Source organism: Neoarius graeffei, chromosome 1, assembly GCF_027579695.1.
Source record: "Neoarius graeffei isolate fNeoGra1 chromosome 1, fNeoGra1.pri, whole genome shotgun sequence".
Taxonomy (NCBI): domain Eukaryota; kingdom Metazoa; phylum Chordata; class Actinopteri; order Siluriformes; family Ariidae; genus Neoarius; species Neoarius graeffei.
In genome coordinates, this window is record NC_083569.1 from 103,973,003 (window position 1) to 103,997,007 (window position 24,005).

Here is a 24,005-nt window from a genome sequence, read left to right on the forward strand (position 1 = left end):
GGCAGGTCACCGAGTTGGATTATTTGGTGGCAACGCCAGATAGAAAAAAATCTTCGCAGCTTTGCCACATTAACATGTTAAAACCGCATTACACTCAGGGTGTGAAATTGGAGGTATCTGATGGTAAGGTTTCATTTGCATTGATTGCAGACAGGTTGCGTTGAGTCTCCTCAGGTGGTAGCTGTGGAGGATGAGGGCGCTCCCGACGATTCTGTGCTATTACCTAGACTTAAAAACTCCCAAATGTTGAAAGGTTTGGATGCTTTTTTGATCCACATGTCTTCTGAACAGCGTGAAGAACTGAAATCTGTCATTTTGTCTTTTCCCTCATTGTTTCATGATACACCTACATGCACACATTGGATACAGCACGACATTGAATTAGTTGGTGATATTAAGCCCATCAGGCAACGCTTTTATCACGTCTCACCAGATAAAAAGAGGTTTATGGACGCAGAGGTAACATACCTCCTGGATAACGGTTTGGCAAAACTCTCATATTCCAGCTGGGCGTCGCCGTGTCTTTTAGTAGGAAAACCAGACGGTACGTTTCGTTTCTGTACTGATTATCGTAAATTAAACATGGTAACTAAACCTGACTCCTTTCCACTCCCCAGGATTGACGACTGTATTGATCTTGTTGGTTCTGCTCGATACGTCACCAAATTAGACCTCCTGAAAGGTTACTATCAGGTACCTTTAACACCTAAGGCTCAGGAGATCTCAGCTTTTGTGACACCATCTGGCCTATATTCGTATAATGTCATGAGTTTTGGTCTTAGGAATGCACCATCTACCTTCCAAAGACTCATGAATTGTGTTATTGTAGGTCTAGATGGTTGCGGTGTGTACCTGGATGATTGTATCGTGGCAGCTGACACTTGGGAACAGCATATCAGTCGGATTCATGCCTTGTTCACTCGCTTGGTTGAAGCAAATCTAACTATAAATTTGGCAAAATGCAAGTTTGCAAGGGCAACAGTTGTATATCTGGGGAAGGTTGTGGGGCAGGGGCAGGTGAGACCTGTGAGAGAAAAAGTGTTGGCCATCGATAAATTTCCTCCTCCTCCTAGTACCAAAAAGGAGTTGAGGCGGTTCTTGGGAATGGTAGGTTATTATAGGGGGTTTTGTTCTAATTTTTCTACTGTTGTGTCTCCCCTTACTGACCTACTGAAGGACAAAGTCCCTTTTACCTGGTCTCCTTCCTGTCAAGAGGCTTTTGAGCAGGTGAAGATGTTGCTGAGCACCGCACCGGTGTTGGCTGCCCCAAGGCCGGACAAGCCTTTTCAATTGCAGGTGGATGCCAGCAATGTTGGTGCAGGGGCTGTACTCTTGCAGGACGATGACCAGGGTGTGGGTAGGCCCATCAGTTACTTTTTGCAAAAATTTAATAAACACCAACTTTTGTATTCGACAATTGAGAAGGAGGCCCTGGCACTGGTGTGGGCTCTGCAATACTTTGATGTCTATGTTGGGGGTGGGTCACATTCAGTGGTAGTATATTCGGACCACAACCCACTAACCTTTTTACACTCTTTGCAGAGCCCAAACCAGCGTCTGATGAGGTGGGCCCCGTTTTTGCAGCCTTATAGTCTGGTTATCCGACACATCCGGGGTGTGGATAATGTAGTGGCAGATGCTTTGTCGCACACCCCGGGTGGTGAGTTGTAGTCATGTGCTGACCGTCTCGCACTCTTCTGCTTTTTCCTGTGCTCTGTTCTTCTTAAATTGCTTCCCAGGTGCCGGTGTTGCTGAAGTTCAGGACACTGGGGGTGGTTACAGGGGGAGATGGTGTACGTGGGTATGGCTATACATTTGAGGATGCATTTATTGTATGGCTGTATTATTGTTGGAAAATGGTGTACATTTTGTTGTGGAATATAGTGGTTTTTGTAAGGCCCATTTGTATCTATTATTTTGTGTTTAGCTTGTTTTTTGGTGTAATTGTGTAGAGTCCCATTAGTGGGCCTCTGTTTTAAGGGGGAGGGTGTGACGCTCTGCTTATTGTTGGTAGCTCCGCCTACCTGGTTAACCTATTTCCCTGTCCAACTAGGGGATCTAGCGCAAGTGCGCGTCTATAATTGGACAGGGTATAAAAAGACCAGTGGTCCATTCTGGCGGAGCCTCCCCTTCCTCCTTTGGCCGATTTTGCGTTAGTTTGAACACCCCTAGTCATTCTTTGCAGCATATACACACACAACTGATCTTGCATACACGTTACTTTATTCTTTATTTAATAAATATTCTAAACGTTTTTTCGTCTGCGTGTGGTTTCCTTTTATGTTACATTGCCCTTGAGCCAGGTGATCGTAACACCATCCATACGAACGATGCACATGTACCACCACAGGGAACCCGATCGTAAGTGCAAGGCAATGTATCTCAAACACTTGACCATGATAATTTTATCATCTTTATTTCCATAAGATAGATGGGTTTTATCCATATCTTATTTTATACTAGTTTCATATAAAACTAGTTAGAATAGTTTTATTAGTCCACTAGCTTATTAGACAATTGACAGTTTTTGTCATGTAAGGGCAATGGACAGATGTAAATGTAGGAAGAGTTTTATTGAAATCATGCTAGCAAACAGATCCAAAACGCAGACAAAGGCAAAATTGAACCAGAACGTCAAGGACATAGTCGCTCATCTGGCCTGCCATCAAAACAACCATGACTACCAAACATCAAACAGAACTGAAATGTGACGATGTGAGAGAGGACCAACCTACACGACAAATTGTTTACAACAGGAAAAATCAACAAAGGACTGCATTTTGTTCCCCAAGGCAAGACATCGATCAGAACTGAATTTGCATGATAAATGAGAGAGGAGATACAATTCTAGTCAGAAGAAAATTTGTTAAAATTGACCTAATTACTAATTTCATAGCAAAAACATTTGACAATACAATGACCAAGTGTTGTGTAGAACATCCAGTTCTTTCAAATAAAACAATGAGAACTGAATTCAATTGAGAACTGAGGGAGGAGATATAATTTAACTGAAAATAAACAAAGTTGTACACAAATTGTTTCTAACAAGAAAATCAACAAACAAACGACCAAGTTTTGTTCCTCATGGGAAGATCTACCCAAAACATCGATCAGAACTGGAATCGGATGAGAAAGGAGTTAGGAGATACAGTTCTAATGAGAAGTCCCAAAATTTGTTAAGTTGACCTAATAAGCAGTTCATTAGCAAAAATTTGATAGTACAATGACCAAGTGTTGTACAGAAGGACTAGTTCTTTCAAACAAAAGAAATCAGAACTGAAATCCATTGAGAACTGAGGGAAGAGATGCAATTTAACTGAAAATAAACAAAATTGGAAACAAATTGTTTACAATAGGAAAATCAACAAACAGGTTTTGTTCCTCATGGGAAGATCGACCCAAAACATCGGTCAGGACTGGAATCGGATGAGAAATGAGAGAGGAGATAAAATTCTAATGCGAGGCCTGGAAAATTTTAATTTGGCCTAATTATTACTAACTTGTTAAGCAAAAAATTTGACAAAACAACAACCAAAGTTGTGTGAAGTAATGAGCTCTTTCAAGCAAAACGATCGGAATGGAAACCTGTGGAGAACTGACGGAGGAGATATGATTTAACTGAACTGTGGATGACGGACCAATGACGCACAGCAATAACTCATCGGCCTTATGGCCAGATGAGCTAAAAACAGGCAGTGGTGGACAGGCAGGATATCAGAGGGAATACAATACTCACAGTCCAAAAACAGAAAAGTATATGCTGTGATTGAGCTCTAATCAGGAACAGGTGCATGGTCATTAGTCCTAATGGTGTTGTGTGTGTGGATGTGACAGATGCAACCAGACAACTGTTTGATATCAAGTTTGATATTTGATCATAACTCTACAGTAGTGATGGAAAGTGAAAGCGCCGGTTCCCTGCCGTTCACCAGGCACCCAGCAGTCACACCATAACAAATGTGGTGGTGTTGTGTCTGAAACATGGCATGTGGTGTCAAAAAAAGGAATAAATATGCATTAATAACTGTGATCTCATCTCATTATCTCTAGCCGCTTTATCCTGTCCTACAGGGTTGCAGGAAAGCTGGAGCCTATCCCAGCTGACTACGGGCGAAAGGCGGGGTACACCCTTGACAAGTCGCCAGGTCATCACAGGGTAATAACTGCGATGTGTCTCTCATTATTGGTCTCACTGTCACAAGACAATGCAATGATTTATTGAGGTGAAATACACGACACGACTCAACGGTTAATATGCTATAACATCATTATTCTATTCAGGTTGATTTTGAGCCCTTGCAAATATTTTGCTCATAAACTCCTCACACGTTCTGCTTTTAGGCACTGCCTGATATTATATATATATATATATATATATACATATACATATCCCTCAAACTTTAACTGCCCTTTTTCACAAACATGGAGCCAGTACTGGATTAGAGAACCAGTAGACCTTTTGTAAGAAAATACAATACACTCATGCAAGCACTCTAAGCTGTTTTAGTTACCTTTGCTTCAGGATTAGAAGCCAGGATCTTTGCACCACATTTCACCGAGGCATAGTTTGTGGTTTTCTGCACTTTAACAGCACTAGAACCCCCATTACAGGACGTGTGTGTGGTTTGACCTGGTGGAGTCACAAAACATCAGAATTCTTAGTAATGAGCTCCACACATCATCATCAGAATTAATTTCTCGGAAATAGATCAGATCATCTCATCAGCGAGACAGTTACGCTCACTGTTACCCGAGCACGACATCTTACTTTTTTCATTCTCCACCTCCATCATTATCTTCTTCCACTTGTCAAACGTAGGAATGTCTTCTGCATCTTTGCTGGGAAGAGATGGATCCGTTTCTGTTGATACCGGAACACCCTGTTAAATATTGTAAGAGATTGCTTGATTATTCACACTGCAATGAAATCAACAATGCTTAGTTTGTTGTGACTGATTCAAAGCGTATTACAGCCAATTCCAATGACAAAAATTTACTTGGAAAAAATATGAGCATGCAATATTTTATTATTATAGGTTTTTCTCCCTCTAATTTCAAAGGAACAATGGAAATAGCTTGACCAAAAATGCTTACAAGAAAGCAAGCCGAGATGATTTGTAGTTGAGATTTCCTTCTGTTAAAGATGTTTTATACCATTTAAGCATTACTGGATAAACCTCTGCAACTATGGAGAATTTTTCCATGTTCCTCGCAATACCGACCTGTTCTTTCAGCATGCTGGAGGCATTGGTTCCCTGACTTGCCCAGCCTAAACTCGCCTTTGTACCCTTTCCTGTTCCAGGTGTGCTGCTGTTCTCCAAAACCATGGGAAGACTATTAAAACACATGGACAAATGAGAATCACCATGCTGCGGTTATATGCCTACGCAAAACAATTCAGTTTAAAATTCCCCTCACATTCCTGATACATCGCGTTCACAAGAACAGGAGTTCACAGTGAGCTTGACCTTTGACCCCCAAAATCTAAAATCAGTTGATCTTTGAGTCCACCTGAACATTTGTACCAATTGAACAAATTCCTTTAAGGTATTCTTGAGATATTGTATTCATAAGGACTGGATGTATGTATGTATGTATGAAAGGACACCCCAAAAACACAAATGTTGCTGGCACGGAAGCAAAAATTAAACAAGGAATGGTGAAACATGAAAATCTAGTTAGTTTGGGGGGTGACCCACACATCCTATGTTCCCGAGTTTCTTTAATGTATACAAATAAGGACTCCGTTAATGTGAATTTATTTACCTGAGTGGCAGGACCAAGTGATATTACACTCGGGATTATGGTTGTGGTGTGACTGCTCCAGACTGGAACTAAATTCAGCTATAAGTTATAGCTGTAGGTACAGTTATAGTGGGACCAGGCCCTTATCCAGAGCGATATACAACATACCCAGGGGAACAGTTGGGTGCCTTACTCAAGGGCACTTCAGCCATTCCTGCTGGTCCAGGGAATCGAACCAGCAACCTTCTGGTCAAATTTCAAATTCTGTAAAGCTGCTTTGCGACAATGTTTATTGTTAAAAGCGCTGTACAAATAAACTTGATTTGATTTGATTTTTGATTTGGTCCCAAAGCTGCTTCTCTAACCGTTAAGCCATGGATGTGGTACTGAGGCCAAAGCACCTGAAAGCTGGTCCAACAGATGGAGATTTCTGAATTGAGTATATTCAATATACTGCAAATGCCAGCCTCCTGATTGGCTGAAAGTTATCCTCGCAACTCCAGGATCCATGGTTTAATCCCAAGCTTGCATTACTGTCTACTGGTTGGACTACTGCTCGGAAGGCTGAGAGTTTAAAATCTCAGTACTAGCAAGCTGCTATTGCCGGACAATAAGTTCTATAAATGAGATAAATATAAGTAGCTCTGGATAAGGACATCTGCCACATGCTATACATGTAAATGCATGGTATGCCAAAGATATGCAATGCATCCACTGGGACCCAAACCAGGAAAAAGCACATACTGTACAGTGGTGCTTGAAAGTTTGTGAACCCTTTAGAATTTTCTATATTTCTGCATAAATATGACCTAAAACATCATCAGACTTTCACACAAGTCCTAAAAGTAGATAAAAAGAACCCAGTTAAACAAATGAGACAAAAATATTATACTTGGTCATTTATTTATTGAGGAAAATGATCCAATATTACATATCTGTGAGTGGCAAAAGTATGTGAACCTCTAGGATTAGCAGATAATTTGAAGGTGAAATTAGAGTCAAGTGTTTTCAATCAATGGGATGACAATCAGGTGTAAATGGGCACCCTGTTTTATTTAAAGAACAGGGATCTATCAAAGTCTGAGCTTCACAACACATGTTTGTGGAAGTGTATCATGGCACGAACAAAGGAGATTTCTGAGGACCTCAGAAAAAGCATTGTTGATGCTCATCAGGCTGGAAAAGGTTACAAAACCATCTCTAAAGAAATTGGACTCCACCAATCCACAGTCAGACAGACTGTGTACAAATGGAGGAAATTCAAGACCATTGTTACCCTCCCCAGGAGTGGTCGACCAACAAAGATCACTCCAAGAGCAAGGTGTGTAATAGTCAGCAAGGTCACAAAGGACGCCAGGGTAACTTCTAAGCAACTGAAGGCCTCTCTCATATTGGCTAATGTTAATGTTCATAAGTCCACCATCAGGAGAGCACTGAACAACAATGGTGTGCATGGCAGGGTTGCAAGGAGAAAGCCACTGCTCTCCAAAAAGAACATTGCTGCTCGTCTGCAGTTTGCTAAAGATCATGTGGACAAGCCAGAAGGCTATTGGAAAAATGTTTTGTGGATGGATGAGACCAAAATAGAACTTTTTGGTTTAACTGAGAAGCGTTATGTTTGGAGAAAGGAAAACACTACATTCCAGCATAAGAACCTTATCCCATCTGTGAAACATGGTGGTGGTAGTATCATGGTTTGGGCCTGTTTTGCTGTATCTGGGCCGGGACAGCTTGCCATCATTGATGGAACAATGAATTCTGAATTATACCAGTGAATTCTAAAGGAAAATGTCAGGACATCTGTCCATGAACTGAATCTCAGGAGAAGGTGGGTCATGTAGCAAGACAACGACCCCAAGAACTCAAGTATTTCTACCAAAGAATGATTAAAGAAGAATAAAGTTAATGTTTTGGAATGTCCAAGTCAAAGTCCTGACCTTAATCCAATCAAAATGTTGTGGAAGGACCTGAAGCGAGCAGTTCATGTGAGGAAACCTACCAACATCCCAGAGTTGAAGCTGTTCTGTACGGAGGAATGGGCTAAAATTCCTCCAAACCGGTGTGCAGGACTGATCAACAGTTACCGGAAATGTTTAGTTGCAGTTATTGCTGCACAAGGGGGTAACACCAGATACTGAAAGCAAAGGTTCACATACTTTTGCCGCTCACAGATACGTAATACTGGATCATTTTCCTCAATAAATAAATGACCAAGTACCATATTTTTGTCGCATTTGTTTAACTGGGTTCTCTTTATCTACTTTTAGGACTTGTGTGAAAATTTGATGTTGTTTTAGGTCATATTTATGCAGAAATATAAAAAAATCTAAAGGGTTCACAAACTTTCAAGCACCACTGTAGATGAATGAACACCAAATATTACAACAATCTATCAAGGTTGGGTAATCTGTTCATCTGATCATCAGATCCTTCTCAGGTGAAAGATGATAAAAGATCAGTCCTTAAAACACAGATAAGAAAGATGCTTTGGTAACTTCATAATAAAGTTAAGCACTGTTGTGCTTCACAAGTCTCTGACCTGCATGCACTTGGTGCAGGTGAGACTGTAGCAGTGGATGACAGGTCCTCAGAGACAGGAGTCTGACTTTCAGTTACAGATGCAACAGGAAGAGGGGAAACGTGTGAATTCTGAGAGCCAGCATCATCGTCATCATCCTCAGGGCGAACGGAAGACTCTGGATCATGCTCGAGTACCGCTGCCTCCACTGGGGCCTTGTCCACCTGAACATCCTGAAGACCAGATTTTAACATAAGGCAGGGTGAATAGTGAGTAGGTCTACTTGCAATGACCGAGCAGAAATGGCATGCAGTAACGCTGAAACATGAAATATGTTGTTATAGGAAAATTAGACCATCATATGTGGTTTTCAAAAGGAAATATTGAGGCTTTCTGCTTGGAGTAAATAAAAAAAAAAAAAACTCAAGTATGTAAATATAAAACATAGTATGGGAGTACCTTAACAATATTGTCTTGCAGTGTGGTTTCCTGAATCTGTGGTTCATCTGTTGCATCGGTCTGTGTTTGATGTTCTACAGTATAAACAGCAAGAAGATCCTGAAGGGTGTCCTGTTTAACAACCACATGACAGCATGAACACAACAGGGCAATGATCATATAACTCACACAGAGATTTGTAGAGATTTTACATGGAACATCTACAATATGTACATTTGTGAATGTGAGGTTTTCAACAAAGATAGATGCTTATTTAAGTATTCGGTATCAGCGCTTTGTAACAGTCAGAGCTAAAGCTGTAACTGGGTGTCTAATAATAAAAAAAAAATAATAATAATAATAATAAAAAAGTCAAAGTCCCTCCTGTTCCAAGACCTGGTCTTCCCAGGCAGCCTCTCGTTCCAGTACTAACCAGGCCCTTATGGAGTACGGGGCAGCACTGGTTTCTGTAGACCTCTTGCCTATTATATACCTAGGGTTTCAGTGGGAGACTGGTCCACTGGTAACTGCAAGAGTTTGGCTCGCTACTCACACCTGTATTGTAGCACCTTGCCAGAAGGTGGTAGGTACCATTTTTAATGATGGTTTCTGGTATGACCCAACCGCGAGTAGAACTCACGATCTCCCAGACACACTAACCAGCTTGCTGTAGAAGTGTGTAATAAGAGTATAGTAAATATACTGTGTCTTTTAAGCAGGACGATTTTAATTAGCTTTCTTAGTTTCACAATTACAGCTTTGAACTCACTGTATAGTTAGTTCAAAGCTGTAATTGTGAAACTAAGACAACCAGGTCATGAAACATGAGAGCACGTGAGTGGAAAGTATCCCCTCAAGACTCAAAGACATTAGTGCATATAGTAGTATGCAAAAGTTTGAGCACCCCTGGTCAAAATTGCTGTTACTGTGAACAGTTAAGCAAGTTGAAGATGAAATGATCTCCAAAAGGCATAAAGATGACTCATTCCCTTTATATTTTAAGCAAAAGCTTTTTTTTTTATTTTCATCTTTTACATTTTCAAAATTACAAAAAAGGAAAAGGGCCCAAAGCAAAAGTTTGGGCACCCTGCATGGTTAGTACCTAGTAACACCCCCTTTGGCAAGTATCACAGCTTGTAAACACTTTTTGTAGCCAGCTAATAATCTTTCAGTTCTTACCTGGGGGATTTTCACACACTCATCCTTGAAAAAGGCTTCCAGTTCTACAAGTTTCTTGGGCTGTCTTGCATGCACTGCTCTTTTGAGATCTATCCACAGCTTTTCAAATGATGTTTAGGTCAGGGGACTGCGAGGGCCAGGGCAAAACCTTCAGCTTGGGCCTCTTGAGGTATTCCATTGTAGATTTTGAGGTGTGTTTTGGATCATCGTCTTACTGTAGGACCTATCCTCTTTTTAACTTCAACTTTTTTACAGATGGTGTGATGTTGGCTTCCAGAATTTGCTGGTATTTATTTGAATCCATGCTTCCCTCAATCAATGAAATGTGCCCTGTGTCACTGGCTGCAACACAACCCCAAAGCATGATCGATCCACACCCATGCTTCAGAGTTGGAGAGGTGTTCTTTTCCTGGAATTTGACACCCTTTTTTCTCCAAACATACCTTTGCATATTGTGGCCAAAAAGTTCTATTTTAAGAAGAATGAAGAAACCTTTATTCATCACATGCACACTTCAAGCACAGTGAAATTCATCCTCTGCATTTAACCCATCTGAAGCAGTGAACACACACACGCGCACGCACACACACACACACACAGAGCAGTGGGCAGCAGTCAGGGGTTCGGTACCTTGCTCAAGGGCACCTCAGCCCAAGGCCACCCCACGTCAACCTAACTGCATGCCTTTGGATTGTGGGGGAAACCAGAGTACCCAGAGGAAACCCACACAGACACGGGGAGAACATGCAAACTCCACACAGAAAGGCCCTCGCCAGCCACTGGGTTCGAACCTGGAACCTTCATGCTGTGAGGCGACCGTGCTAACCACTACACCACCGTGCCGCCCACACGGATATTCATTTGCAATCTTCAGACGCTGAATTTTGTGGCTAGGACGCAGGAAAGGTTTTCTTCTGATGACTCTCCCATGAAGGTCATATTTGTTCAGGTGTCGCTGCACAGTAGAACAGTGCACCACCACTCCAGGGTCTGCTAAATCTTTCTGAAGGTCTTTTGCAGTCAAACAGGGGTTTTATTTGCCTTTCTAGCAATCCAACGAGCAGTTCTTTCAGAAAGTTTTCTTCATCTTCCAGACCTCACCTTGATCTCCACTGTTTCTGTTAACTGCCATTTCTTAATAACATTACAATCTGAGGAAACGGCTACCTGAAAACACTTTGCTACGTTCTTGTAGCCTTCTCCTGCTTTGTGAACATCAATTATTTTATTATTCAGAATGCAAGGGAGTTGCTTAGAGGAGCCCATGGCTGTTGATTTTAAGGACAAGTTTGAGGAGTCAGAGAATTTATACAGCTTTGAAATCTGCATTATCTGACTTTTCCTAACGAAGAATTTGAACAAGCCGCAGCTCAATAAGCTAATTAAGGTCTGGAACCTTGGTAAAAGTTACCTAAGAACTCAAATGTATTAGGGTGCCCCTAGGGCGTAATTTTGGGTAGGGACGCTAGGGACGTGTCCCTACCAATATTCAGCCGCTACTGTGTAATCACGATCAATAAAACCGATCTCCTAACCTGAGCAATGATTATATGGCACACAAAGGGTTAAATGTATGACACTGCTAATAATCCCCCCTCTAACGTAGATATCATTCTCTGATTAGCTACCTGTTTCTCACTAACTTACATGGTTGGCTATCCCAGCTGTCACTCCATCTGCTGTAAAAGCAGCACACTTCCCACAGCAGCTGTGACTACCCGCCCATCAACCCTCCATATCTCACACGTACACACCTGACCTACCCCACGCACCCCCCACTCTCCGTCAGCCTACAAATTGAGCCGGACTTCGATGTCCATGCATGCTTGCCCTACGACTCGCATGCTGACTTGAGTATCATGGACGACGGCCCCCCTCCCAAGAAACGAGACATTCGTTCATTCTTCTTCAAAGTCAAGAATGTAAGTGCAGGGTTTCCGTCGAGCTTTAAAAACTCAACAAAATCCTTTTGATGTATGGAAACCCTTCATAAAAGTATTGCTGCAGCTCCTTAGGCAGGTTTAGCAACGTGACAGGACGCATCAGAGCTAGGCTACTGCATAGCTGCAGAGAAAAGGAATGCTGGAGCAATGTAACTTGGTGTTAGATAATATCCTCGATGAATGAATGTTAAATTTATAGACCTAATGGTTTTACAGAATGTAAGTAGTCAGATGTAGGCTACTGCATGGCCATGCAGATGTGCGACTTGCATTTCAGAATCAACAGCGTGACAGCCACTGAGTCTGCTGCATTCACCGTTTTACAGAGACCTCTTTCTACTACTACTAGGCTAGGCTAGATACAACAAATCAATGGTCCTTTACTTCCACCTACAGACGAATATTGGTAACTGCAGCATGAACATAAAAGAAGTCACAAGCACATCTGCAGTGAAAATCATAACACACGTTACGAACACAGAAACAGGCAACAAAAAGACATAATATGGAAAATGGAGGGGCAACAAAAAGACAAAAAATGGGGGGTATACTACAAATGCAATACTAATGTCATCATAATCATGCTATAATAGGCAATCACTAAATTATATATCCAAATATAATTTTAACTAAATTTGAGCTTAATTACAGAATAGAAAATGCCACCAGTAGCACCTATTTATGAGTGTCTCAATAAGGCAGTCAGTGAATTTTGAGACACCCCCCCAAAATGTCAAACAATACAGATATTGAATTAAAAAAAAAAAAACAATATTTAATGCTAAAAATGCTTAAAGTTTTTAATTCTTATTTTCATGTATTTCTGTGGAAGAGACAGAACAACTGTTTAAACACAAATTAGGAATTGTGTGGTGTAAAAGTAATAAATCATCAGATTCTAGCGATGTTGGGTCATGTGCCTTGCTCAAGGGCACGTCAGCCATGGATGGAGATATAGGGAGAGGTAAGGGTAGGATTTGAACCTGCAACCCTGGGATCTAAAGACCAACTCCCTAACCATTAGGCCACAGCTGCCCTTGTTAACCTGTAAGATCTGCATGACATGAAATTATGATTGCTAATGGAAAAAAAAAAAACACCTGTCAGAAGTTCTGCCTTGGATCACTTTTGTGTCCCCACCAATGTCAAAATCAAAGTTACTCCCTTGGGGTGCCCAAACGTTCACATGGTGTTCCTTTTCTTTTTTCACTCTCCAACTGTACAAAAAAAATAATACAAAACTTGCAGAAAACGCTGAAAAGAAATGTATCGTCTTTACCTTTATGCCTTTTGGTGATCAGTTCATCTTCTGCTCACTTAAAGGGCTGATGACACGAACATGACTCTATGCAATTTCTTAAATAAACTATACAACATGGCAAACATGTTAGATTTCTGTTATAATTACGTGAAAAGAAGCTCTTGTTATGCAAATATCCAACTTTTAATTGCACAGCGCAAGAAAACTGGGTCTGTGGCTCGCGGTCATGTTGTGACGTCAGCGGAAGAACACGCTGCGGTTCACTGGCTGTTCTACTCTGGTTCTACTCAATGGAAATGGCGCATGAAAACGCCGGTGAACTCTCTAGTGCTAGCTCTTCCTCTTCTGGGAGTCTAGAATTGTGTTGATCTCTTCCGAATAGAATCTATGATAGTCTACCCTCTTTACCCTTTGCCTCTCGTTACATGAAAGCCGCAAGCTTTCACAAGCAAATACATGACTGATATCACGCCGACTTTATGATTACATTTATGATTATCATGTAGAATCTATAGCTCTACGTACCTTTATCTTATGTCATTTCACAACACATGTTCTGACAGGAGGACTGTCTTTGGATCCGGCATAGCTACTAGTAGACCCCCTCCGGAATACGGGCAGTGTTGCCAGATTGGGAGGTTTCCCGCCCAGTTGGGCGGTTTCAAGTGCATTTTGGTGGGTTTTGAACATATTTTGGGCTGGAAAACTTCAGCAGTATCTGGCAACAGATACTGCTGAAGTTTGCCAGCCCAAAATATGTTCAAAACCCACCAAAAAATGCACTTGAAACCGCCCAACTGGGCAGGAAACCTCCCAAACTGGCAACACTGTGTAGGCACTGCTGATGGTAGTAACACACATTTGTGCTGAACTGAACACCCAAGAGATTCTTTTAAGCTGGGAAGGGTGTCAAAACAATCCAAATCGAAGTGTTCAGAGCACAGGACGGATGTTGGTGAGGGCTCCCACTTGTCACGAGTGCGCCTGACTTGCTTCACCCACTTCGCATGCAGCTCGGGATCTCTGGGAAACTTGAATAAACTTACCCCATCCTTGTGGGTTTTGGAGCAAAAGCCGGCAACACAACGCAAAGGCATAATAACTATATATATAATAATGTATAATAATGTATAATAAAAATACTAATAATGATAAACTGAACACCTGTCACATCAACAACAAACTGGTAAGTTAGGAGGAAGGTTCTTTCGCTGACGTCATATAGCCCCTCCTCCTCCTTCGTCTCCTGGGTGCTGCAGCCCCGTCAAATTTGCCCAAATAGCCGCGTTTATCATCATAACTTGTAAAATAGGCGCCTTCGTGAATTAATATATGGATCATCGGGAATTACTTTTTATGTTATAAAACATCGCCAAAGATGTCAAAAACGTGTCATCAGCACTTTAACTATTCACAGTAACAGACATTTTCAGTAAGGGTGCCCAAACTTTTGCATGCCACTGTATATACACACAGTCCTGTGCAAAAGTCTTAGGCACTCTATTTTTTTTCCATACAAACTATGTTATAGATTTCTATTTTATGACTTCTACATTAATGAGTCAGTACAAAAACATTTAGAGTTCCAAATGTTCGTTTTTTTTCCTGCACAAAATTAAATGTTACAGGAAAAAAAAAAAAAATTTGTATCTGAGCAACATATTCCATCCACAAGAGATGACTTTTCAGATTAAAAAAGAAAACATAATGAAGGCTATTGGGTTTTGGTGCAAAATGAAGATGTGAGTGTGACAAAGTGTCCAGAAGAACTGTGGCTAGTTCTGCAAGACGTTCAGTAAAACCTACAGCTCATTTCCGCATAAAACTGCACTCAGTGTACCTGAAACTACTATGTTTTTTTTTTTTAAAGCAAAGGGTCGTCTCACACCAAATCTCGACTTTGTTTCATTTATTACAGCTTACTGTTTATAGTCATTTTAATTTCATTAATTTTAAGGCATTTTTGGACAGCATTTCTTCACATGTGCCTAAGATTTTTGCACAGTACTGTACATTTCACGATTTTATCTGTGCATACACAGATTGCGTCTGCTGCACCATGCCTTCCTACAGACAACGTCAGAAAACTGTTACATAGTTAATGGTATTTTAATAATCACCTAAAGATTAAAAGTATTACAGTAACAGTCAAAAGTTTGGATACATCTAATTCAATGTTGGTTTTTTTTCTATTTTTATTCATTTAAAAAAAAGTCACTTCATATCTTAAAGTAACGATGGATGGTGTTTCTCTTTTACTTAGTTGAGCCTTTGGTTCTTGACATAATATGGATTACTACAGTTGTGGTGTTGAATAGGGCTATTTACTCCATGTTTGTTATTTACAATTTGATCTCGAACACATTAAGAAGGCAAGAAACTTGTCCACTAATTACCTTTTGACGAGGCACACCTATTAATTGAAAAGCATTCCAGGTGACTACCTCATGAAGCTGGTTAAGATAATGACAATAGTGTGCAAAGCATCATCAAGGTAAACGCTGGATACTTTGAAGAATCTAAAATATCAAACATATTTTGCTTTTTTTTTACCACATAATTCTAGATGTTATTTCATAGTTCTGATGTCTTCAGCATCATTCTACAATACAGAAAGTAGTCAAAAATACAGAAAATCCTATGAATGAGTAAAGTAGGGATGTACAAACTTTTGATTGGTCCTGTACATATATACTAATGTTCTGCTTCTACAGAAACCGCATCTGCTAACAAAGCAACAGATGTTTGACACAGCTGATGACGACTCTATCTCAGAAACACAAGTGAAAGTCTCTCGGGAGCATCTTCATTTGTTACACCACCTGCTGCCCCACTCGGGTGGTTTTAACTCCCTCCCCGTCACTGGAACGGAGACAAAAGACTGTAGCCTCCCACATGGAAAGCCCTTACAGTGTTAAAAAAAAAATCTGATTTCATTTAATTATCTGGTAAACAAAAACAACAAAAGGAAAGGGCAAGTAGAATTGTACTCAAAGGTCAGATCGAGCCCTGCATGAATAATTTGCATACTGGACTGTGATTTGTTTTAAGCAATGAGATCGCAACTTGAGCTTATATGTCATGCTCCATTTTAACTCTTTGTGCAACTGCTGAAAAAGATGATTAGTTTTAAATGGAAAAATGTCAAATGAATACTGAGCCCTGTGATGACCTGGCAACTTGTCCAGGGTGTACCCCGCCTTTCGCCCGTAGTCAGCTGGGATAGGCTCCAGCTTGCCTGCGACCCTGTAGAAGGATAAAGCGGCTACAGATAATGAGATGAGATGAGATGAATACTGTGTGCCCAGTCAGAACAAGCTTGACAAGAAAATATAAAAATCAGGATTTAAATACAGGAATTTGACATAAGAAGAGCTCCATTAACTGTGGCGTTAAGCTTCATAATGTTTTAAAATAAATCCATCACCTGAACATGATTAAAACTACTATTTTAGGGGGGGAAAAAAAGTGTACCTTGTCATTCCCACTGTTCTCCTCAGGCTCGTCCTGCCGATTTGGGACGTCTGATGCAGTCTGCGGCTGATTCTGTAGGTCGAGCTGATTCTGCTCTGAGCGGTAGCCATGATGAACAGGATGCCTGTGAACAGGATGTAATGTTTATTATAGCTATAATGCTGTAAAGGGGGCGGCACGGTGGTGTAGTGGTTAGCGCTGTCGCCTCACAGCAAGAAGGTCCTGGGTTCGAGCCCTGGGGCCGGCGAGGGCCTTTCTGTGTGGAGTTTGCATGTTCTCCCCGTGTCTGCGTGGGTTTCCTCCGGGTGCTCCGGTTTCCCCCACAGTCCAAAGATATGCAGGTTAGTTTAACTGGTGACTCTAAATTGACCGTAGGTGTGAATGGTTGTCTGTGTCTATGTGTCAGCCCTGTGATGACCTGGCGACTTGTCCAGGGTGTACCCCGCCTTTCGACCGTAGTCAGCTGGGATAGGCTCCAGCTTGCCTGCGACCCTGTAGAAGGATAAAGCGGCTAGAGATAATGAGATGAGATGAGATAATGCTGTAAAGCAAGAATGAAAAGCTCACATTCCTGTAAAATATCGCACTCTCGTTATGTAGACATACTCATTCAAAACCAGGAGAGATTTTTCAGTATTATTCAAAGCATCATGGCCGAGTACAACTACAAGGGGAACAGATGGACAGTATGTGCCTCAAATTTTGACTTGCTTCAGACTGGATGAGGAGGAAACTCACTGCTTCTGCACTTCAGATCAGTAAACAATCAATCAATCAATCAATACGAGTCACTACAGCACTCACAGTTACGCAGAACTTCAGCAAGTGAAGCACTTTCACTCAAATAATTTAACAGTGATCCTTTAATAACTAAACACAGAAATCAATAAACACTAATATAGACATGAACGCATGAGCACTAATCCCTAACTAATTAAATAAAAACATGTATGCATGAATAACCAAATACTAATGCATGAATGAATGAAAACTAATCCCTAAACACAAATGAATGAATTAACAGTAATCCCTGAATGCACGAATGAGCAAAAACACTAATTCCTAAATAACACCGAGCAAATATATTAAGAAACACTCATCCCCAAACAAACACGAATTAATAAATAAACTAATGCATGAATGAATAAACAACCACTAATGCCGAAACAAACAGTAATGCACAAATGATTCAATAAACATTCATCCCCAAAGAAACACAAATGCATGAATGAATAAACAACCATTAATCCCTAAACAGAGGTGGCACGGTGGTGTAGTGGTTAGTACTGTCGCCTCACAGCAAGAAGGTTCTGGGTTCGAGCCCAGTGGCCGGCGAGGGCCTTTCTGTATGGAGTTTGCATGTTCTCCTCGTGTCCGCGTGGGTTTCCTCCGGGTGCTCCGGTTTCCCCCACAGTCCAAAGCCATGAAGGTTAGGTTAACTGGTGACTCTAAATTGACCGTAGGTGTGAATGTGAGTGTGAATGGTTGTCTGTGTGTCAGCCCTATGATAACCTGGCGACTTATCCAGGGTGTACCCCGCCTTTCGCCCATAGTCAGCTGGGATAGGCTCCAGCTTGCCTGCGACCCTGTACAGGACAAGTGGCTACAGATAATGGATGGATGATCCCTAAACAAACAGTAATACACAAATCAATAAATACTAATCCCCAAACACACGAATAAATAAATAAATAAATAAATAAATAAATAATAAAAACTCCCCAAACAAACACCAGTACATTAAATGAATAATGGCCACTAATCCCTAAACAAGCAGAAATGCACAAATGAAATCAACAAAAACGAATCCCCAAACACATGCTATACATGAACAAATAAACGACACCAATAAAAAACACCAATCCCTGAACAAATACTAACGCATGAATGAATAAACAAACATTTATTCCTAAGCAAAGAATAATGCATAAATACACAAATAACACTCATATCTAAAACAAATACGTAATCAGGAATACATTAATTAATTAATTAAATTCCCACATAAATAAAAAACACACATTACTCTCTCAACAAAGCCTAAAGCCTAAGCCTCTTGGCTCGATTAGTCTCAACTACTCCCAAGTGGCTTGTGCTCCTTTTCTATAGAAATCCTCTGTAATTGTACAATGTTTTTTTCTCGAAAGTTTACATCCCCCCTCAGGCATGTGTTAATGAGGCATTACAACACCTGGCTGACCAGATAAACAATGTGGAGAAAAAAACACCTGGACTCTTTGCTCATTGTTTTGGGGGACTTTAACAGAGCAAACCTCAGCCACGAACTGCCAAAATATAAACAGCACATTAATGCCGCTTTTCCACTACAAACGCGGCTGAGCCGTGCCGTGCTGAGTTGGGCTGAGTCGAGCTGAGCGGGGCTGTTGGAGTTGCATTTCGACTACAACCGCGCTGAACTGTGCTGGCTGGAAGTGGGTGGACACATTGGGTGGAGTTAGCGAAAGTGGGTGGACGTCACGTGATGTCGTTAAGCAGCGCAAACAGTGACATCAGTGAGCTTTTAAGCGGTAGTCTCACGACCCGAATACTAAACAATAAACATGGAGGACATGGAGTCGTTAGTGTTGCTGGTCTTGGTGCTGTGGCTTGTTGTCACCACCAACGCCAACAGATACTGGCAAGAGCGTATAGATGAGACGAGGCGCATAAGGCTTCAAAAATTCTCGTAATTCGTAATTATTCTTCTTCCGGGTTTACGGTGTTTACAGATCCCAGCATGCTTGCCGGGCGTGTGTGGGCATGTGAGGACACTCTTCCTCACCAATCAGTGCACAGGGGAGTGTCTGCTCACGCCCCCAGCCTTACTCGGCTCGGTTTGGCTCGCTTCAGCCCTACTCCAAAACGGTGCGAGTTTTAGGGGCTAAGCAGGGCTGAAGCGAGCCGAGTCGTGCTGTTTTTTGGTCGTCGAAACGCGAGCCATGTCGGGCTGAAGTGAGCTGAAAAAGGGTAGTGGAAAAGGGCCATTAGTGTCCCACCAGGGACACTAACACTCTGGACCACTGTTACACTGTTTTAAAGGAACAGTCCACCGTACTTCCATAATGAAATATGCTCTTATCTGAATTGAGACGAGCTGCTCCGTACCTCTCCGAGCTTTGCGCGACCTCCCAGTCAGTCAGACGCAGTCAGACGCGCTGTCACTCCTGTTAGCAATGTAGCTAGGCTCAGCATGGCCAATGGTATTTTTTTGGGGCTGTAGTTAGATGCGACCAAACTCTTCCGCGTTTTTCCTGTTTACATAGGTTTATATGACCAGTGATATGAAACAAGTTCAGTTACACAAATTGAAACGTAGCAATTTTCTATGCTATGGAAAGTCCGCACTATAATGACAGGCGTACTAACACCTTCTGCACGCTTCGGCAGCGCATTGATACGGAGCTCAGATATCAATGCGCTGTCGAAGCGCGCAGAAGGTGTTAGTACGTCTGTCATTATAGTGCAGACTTTCCATAGCATCTAAATACAGCCCCAAAAAAATACCATTGGCCATGCTGAGCCTAGCTACATTGCTAACAGGAGTGACAGCGCGTCTGACTGCGTCTGACTGACTGGGAGGTCGCGCAAAGCTCGGAGAGGTACGGAGCAGCTCGTCTCAATTCAGATAAGAGCATATTTCATTATGGAAGTACGGTGGACTGTTCCTTTAAAGGACTCATACCACTGTCCCCCGTGCAGCCTTGGGACTGAATCTGATCACTGTATGGTTCATCTTATCCCGTCCTACAGGCAGAAGCTGAAATCTGCTAAGCCTGTAGTTAAGACAGTGAGGAGATGGTCTGATGAGGCCAAAGTGGAACTACAAGCCTGCTTTGACTGCACTAATTGGAGTGTTTTTGAGGCTGCAGCTTCAGACCTTCATGAACTGACTGATACTGTGACATCTTACATCAGTTTTTGTGAGGATGTGTGTGTGCCCACCAAGACCTTCCGCACATACAATAACAACAAACCCTGGTTCACCGCAAAACTCAGACAGCTTTGCTAGGCCAAGGAGGAGGCCTACAGAAGTGGGGACAGAGTCCTGTACAAACAGGCCAGAAACACACTCAGTGCGTTTACATGCACATAGAGAAAATCTAATTTCTGCCGTAGCTCGACTGAAATCGAAGTTCAAAATGGCATGTAAACACCTTAGCTCAGCTGAAATCGAACCGAACTGGATTTCTCGGAATCGAGCTACACGACCTAGATTATGCGATTGTAGCCGAGCTACTTAGTGCATGTAAACCCTATCGAGCTACGTAGTCGAGCTACTTACTTCAGCACTGCCCCTTCCGGGAGTGACGAGACCACAAGCGGGAAACACAACAGCCTCGGTTGGCATGACACGTCACCTTAGCCGCCACTTTATTAGGAACACTTGTGTCTGGGCATGTACGCACCCATTTCCAATTAGTTGGTAAGCTATTAGCATGTTAGCAGGCTAACAGTTAATATGTTCACCATTACAGATCAACTTCAACTTAGTGGCCATTTTATTAGGAACACTTCTGTTCGTACATACAAACACTCTTCTTGTGAACACGGAACTGATAACTTTGTTTATACTCTTGAATAGCTCTTCTTCATGACGACAACCGGAAGTGTACCAACACGATGGGGTGTGTAGCGCCACCTGTGGCTCGGGTGCACAATGTACCTCACACAATAGCTCGATTTCCTTGTGTGCATGTAGGATTGGATTTCTCTGGCACCCCTGCTGGGACCCTTAGCTCGATTACCGACAGTAGCTCGATTTGGATGTGCATGTAAACGCACTGACTGACGAAAGAGGTGAAATCAGCTAAGAGGAGCTACGCTGAAAGGATTAAAAATAGCCTTTCAGCCAACGATCCAGCATCAGTATGGACAGGCCTGAAGAATATCACTAACTACAGGAGACCATCCCCCAACACTGCAATGAACCATCAACTGGCTGATGAGTTGAATGTGTTCTACTCCAGATTCGACAAATTCACACCTCGCCCCCCCCAGACATTAAAGACCCATTCACACCCCCTGCTATTCTGCCTCCTCTCGCCTCTGACCCCACACCAGCACTCAAAGTCTGTGAAGAGGATGTTTGTCAGCTTTTTCGCAGACAGAAGATCAGGAAGGCACCTGGCCCAGATGATGTATCACCCTCCTGTCTGAGGCCCTGTCCACACAGCAACGGATTCAGGTGAATCTGATAAAATTGTTTATCGTTTCAGCCTGGCGTCCACACAGCACCGGCGTTTTGGGTGCCCCAAAACAAAATCTTTTGAGAACGGGTTCCAGAGTGGAAAAATCTGGCAACGGCGCCGTTGCGAAGTCGTCTGGATGAGTAGAACGGATTTGTTTACGATGACGTCACAACCACATGACTGTGAGTGCTTCACGCCAGGTAGAAGTGTAACGAACTCGATGCGAGTTGTCAACAAATAAAAAGGAAAAAAAAAGGAGCGAAAAAGAAAAAAAAGGAAAAAAGGAGCGATCTCACCTCTTGAGATGTTGGTCACATGAAAGCAAGATCTCTATACATTCCTCAAAAAGGGCGTAGAAGAACAAAGTAATCCATCAACGTGTAGCATTCAATTTATTCTGGACCATTAAAGAATTCTGGAGGATATCAGAATGTTGGCGGCTTCCATCTATCCCCATTCATTCCTCTCTCTCTCCATCTACCCCCATTCATTCCTCTTTCCGCGTCTCCATTCAAAAAACGAGCAGAAGGTGTGTGCGTGTGACAATGACAGGGTGAGTGGCACGGAAGAAGCTAGGCTCATGCTCGCCCTGAATTTCTCTTAAAGTGAAGGCAGAAGAACATTCAGCGCCTGGCCAGGCTTTCTATGTATTAATTTACATAGACATTTTAATATGAAATATAAATAAGTGTCTTAGACAATAGATACTATTTTATGCTACTGATTAATAATCAAAACTTTATGTGGCTGATGCTACAGAAGAAGGGGTTTATGCGCATGCGTAAAACCTTCTTCTATTGTTCTGGTGTCTCCGACGGGACCGTCTTACAGCGCACCGAGAGGTATTGCATCGTTTTCAGCAAGCGCTGCGTTGCCATATGTACCTGAAATTTTACTGATCCGTTGCCCATGTGGACGCGATATTTAAAAAAAAAAATCTCGTTGCCGTCGTCGTGTGGATATAGCCTGAAGGTCTGTGCTGATCAGCTGGCTCCCATCTTCACCTAGATCTTCAATAGATCCCTGGAGCTGTGTGAAGTCCCCTCATGCTTCAAACACTCCACAATAATCCCGGTTCCCAAGAAAACCACCATCACAGGACTGAATGACTACAGGCCTGTAGCTCTCACACCTGTAGTCATGAAGTCCTTCGAGAGACTGGTGTTGTCACACCTGAAGGACATCACAGACCCCCTGCTGGACCCCCTGCAGTTTGCCTACCGGGCAAATAGGTCAGCGGATGATGCAATCAATATGGGACTGCACTACATCCTGCAACACCTTGACTCTGCAGGGACGTACGCCAGGATTCTGTTCGTGGACTTCAGTTCGGCATTCAACACCATTGTTCCAAACATCCTCCACACCAAGCTCACCCAGCTCACTGTGCCCTCCTCCACCTGTCAGTGGATTTCAAACTTCCTGACTGACAGGAGGCAGCAGGTGAGGATGGGGAGCTTCATATCCAGCACTCGGACTGTCAGCACTGGCACCCCACAAGGGTGTGTGCTCTCCCCACTGCTCTTCTCCCTTTATACCAACGACTGCACCTCAAGAGACCCGTCTGTTAAACTCCTGAAATTTGCAGACGATACAACGGTCATCGGCCTCATCCGGGATGGTGACGAGTCTGCATACAGACGGGAGGTTGAACGGCTGGTCTGGTGGTGCGGTCAGAACAATCTGGAGCTGAACACGCTCAAAACTGTGGAGATGACAGTGGACTTTAGGAGGAGCCCCCCCACTCTGCTGCCCATCACCATCAACAACAACACTCACTACGTTTACATACACATAGAGAGAATCGAATTTCTGCCGTTGCTCGACTGAAATCGAAGTTCAAAATGCCATGTATACACCTTAATTCGGCTGAAATTGAACCGAACTTGATTTCTCGGAATCGAGCTACACGACCTAGTTTATGCGATTTCTGCCGAGCTACTTTGTGCATGTATACCCTATCGAGCTAGTTGTCGAGCTACTTCCGGAAGTGACGAGTGACGAGACCACAAGCGGGAAACACAACAGCCTCGGTCGGCATGACAACAGTAGTAGCGAGCAGCAGAAGAGGTCAGGAGGAACAAACGAAGAAGAGAAAATAGCGATGTAGAGCTCTCTGAAGTGTGGGTGGAGCACAGAGGACGGCAGGACAAAGCTTCTGGTACTAATAGGCTTTTTATCGTCAGACTTTTCAGTTTAACAGCCTACTTTTATTCTTGAGAGAAACACACACACACACACGCACGCGCTGTGTTCTA

General features: G+C 42.4%; 1 protein-coding gene across 4 annotated transcripts in view; it reads right to left on the reverse strand.

Moving 5' to 3' along the window:
• LOC132880562 (SUN domain-containing ossification factor-like) overlaps positions 1 to 24,005 on the reverse strand; it is a 66,154-nt gene that overhangs the window by 37,235 nt on the left and 4,914 nt on the right. For all 4 annotated transcript variants that reach the window (XR_009653977.1, XR_009653955.1, XR_009653971.1 and 1 more), the window contains 6 exons: positions 16,559 to 16,682; positions 8,723 to 8,833; positions 8,285 to 8,496; positions 5,223 to 5,334; positions 4,769 to 4,880; positions 4,512 to 4,630 (listed from right to left, as the gene is read on the reverse strand). Coding sequence is in view for 1 of the 4 variants with exons in the window: in XM_060913800.1 (XP_060769783.1) it covers positions 4,512 to 4,630; positions 4,769 to 4,880; positions 5,223 to 5,334; positions 8,285 to 8,496; positions 8,723 to 8,833; positions 16,559 to 16,682 (790 nt within the window). In the remaining 3 variants the exon portion in view is untranslated. The remainder of the gene's footprint in view (positions 1 to 4,511; positions 4,631 to 4,768; positions 4,881 to 5,222; positions 5,335 to 8,284; positions 8,497 to 8,722; positions 8,834 to 16,558; positions 16,683 to 24,005) is intronic.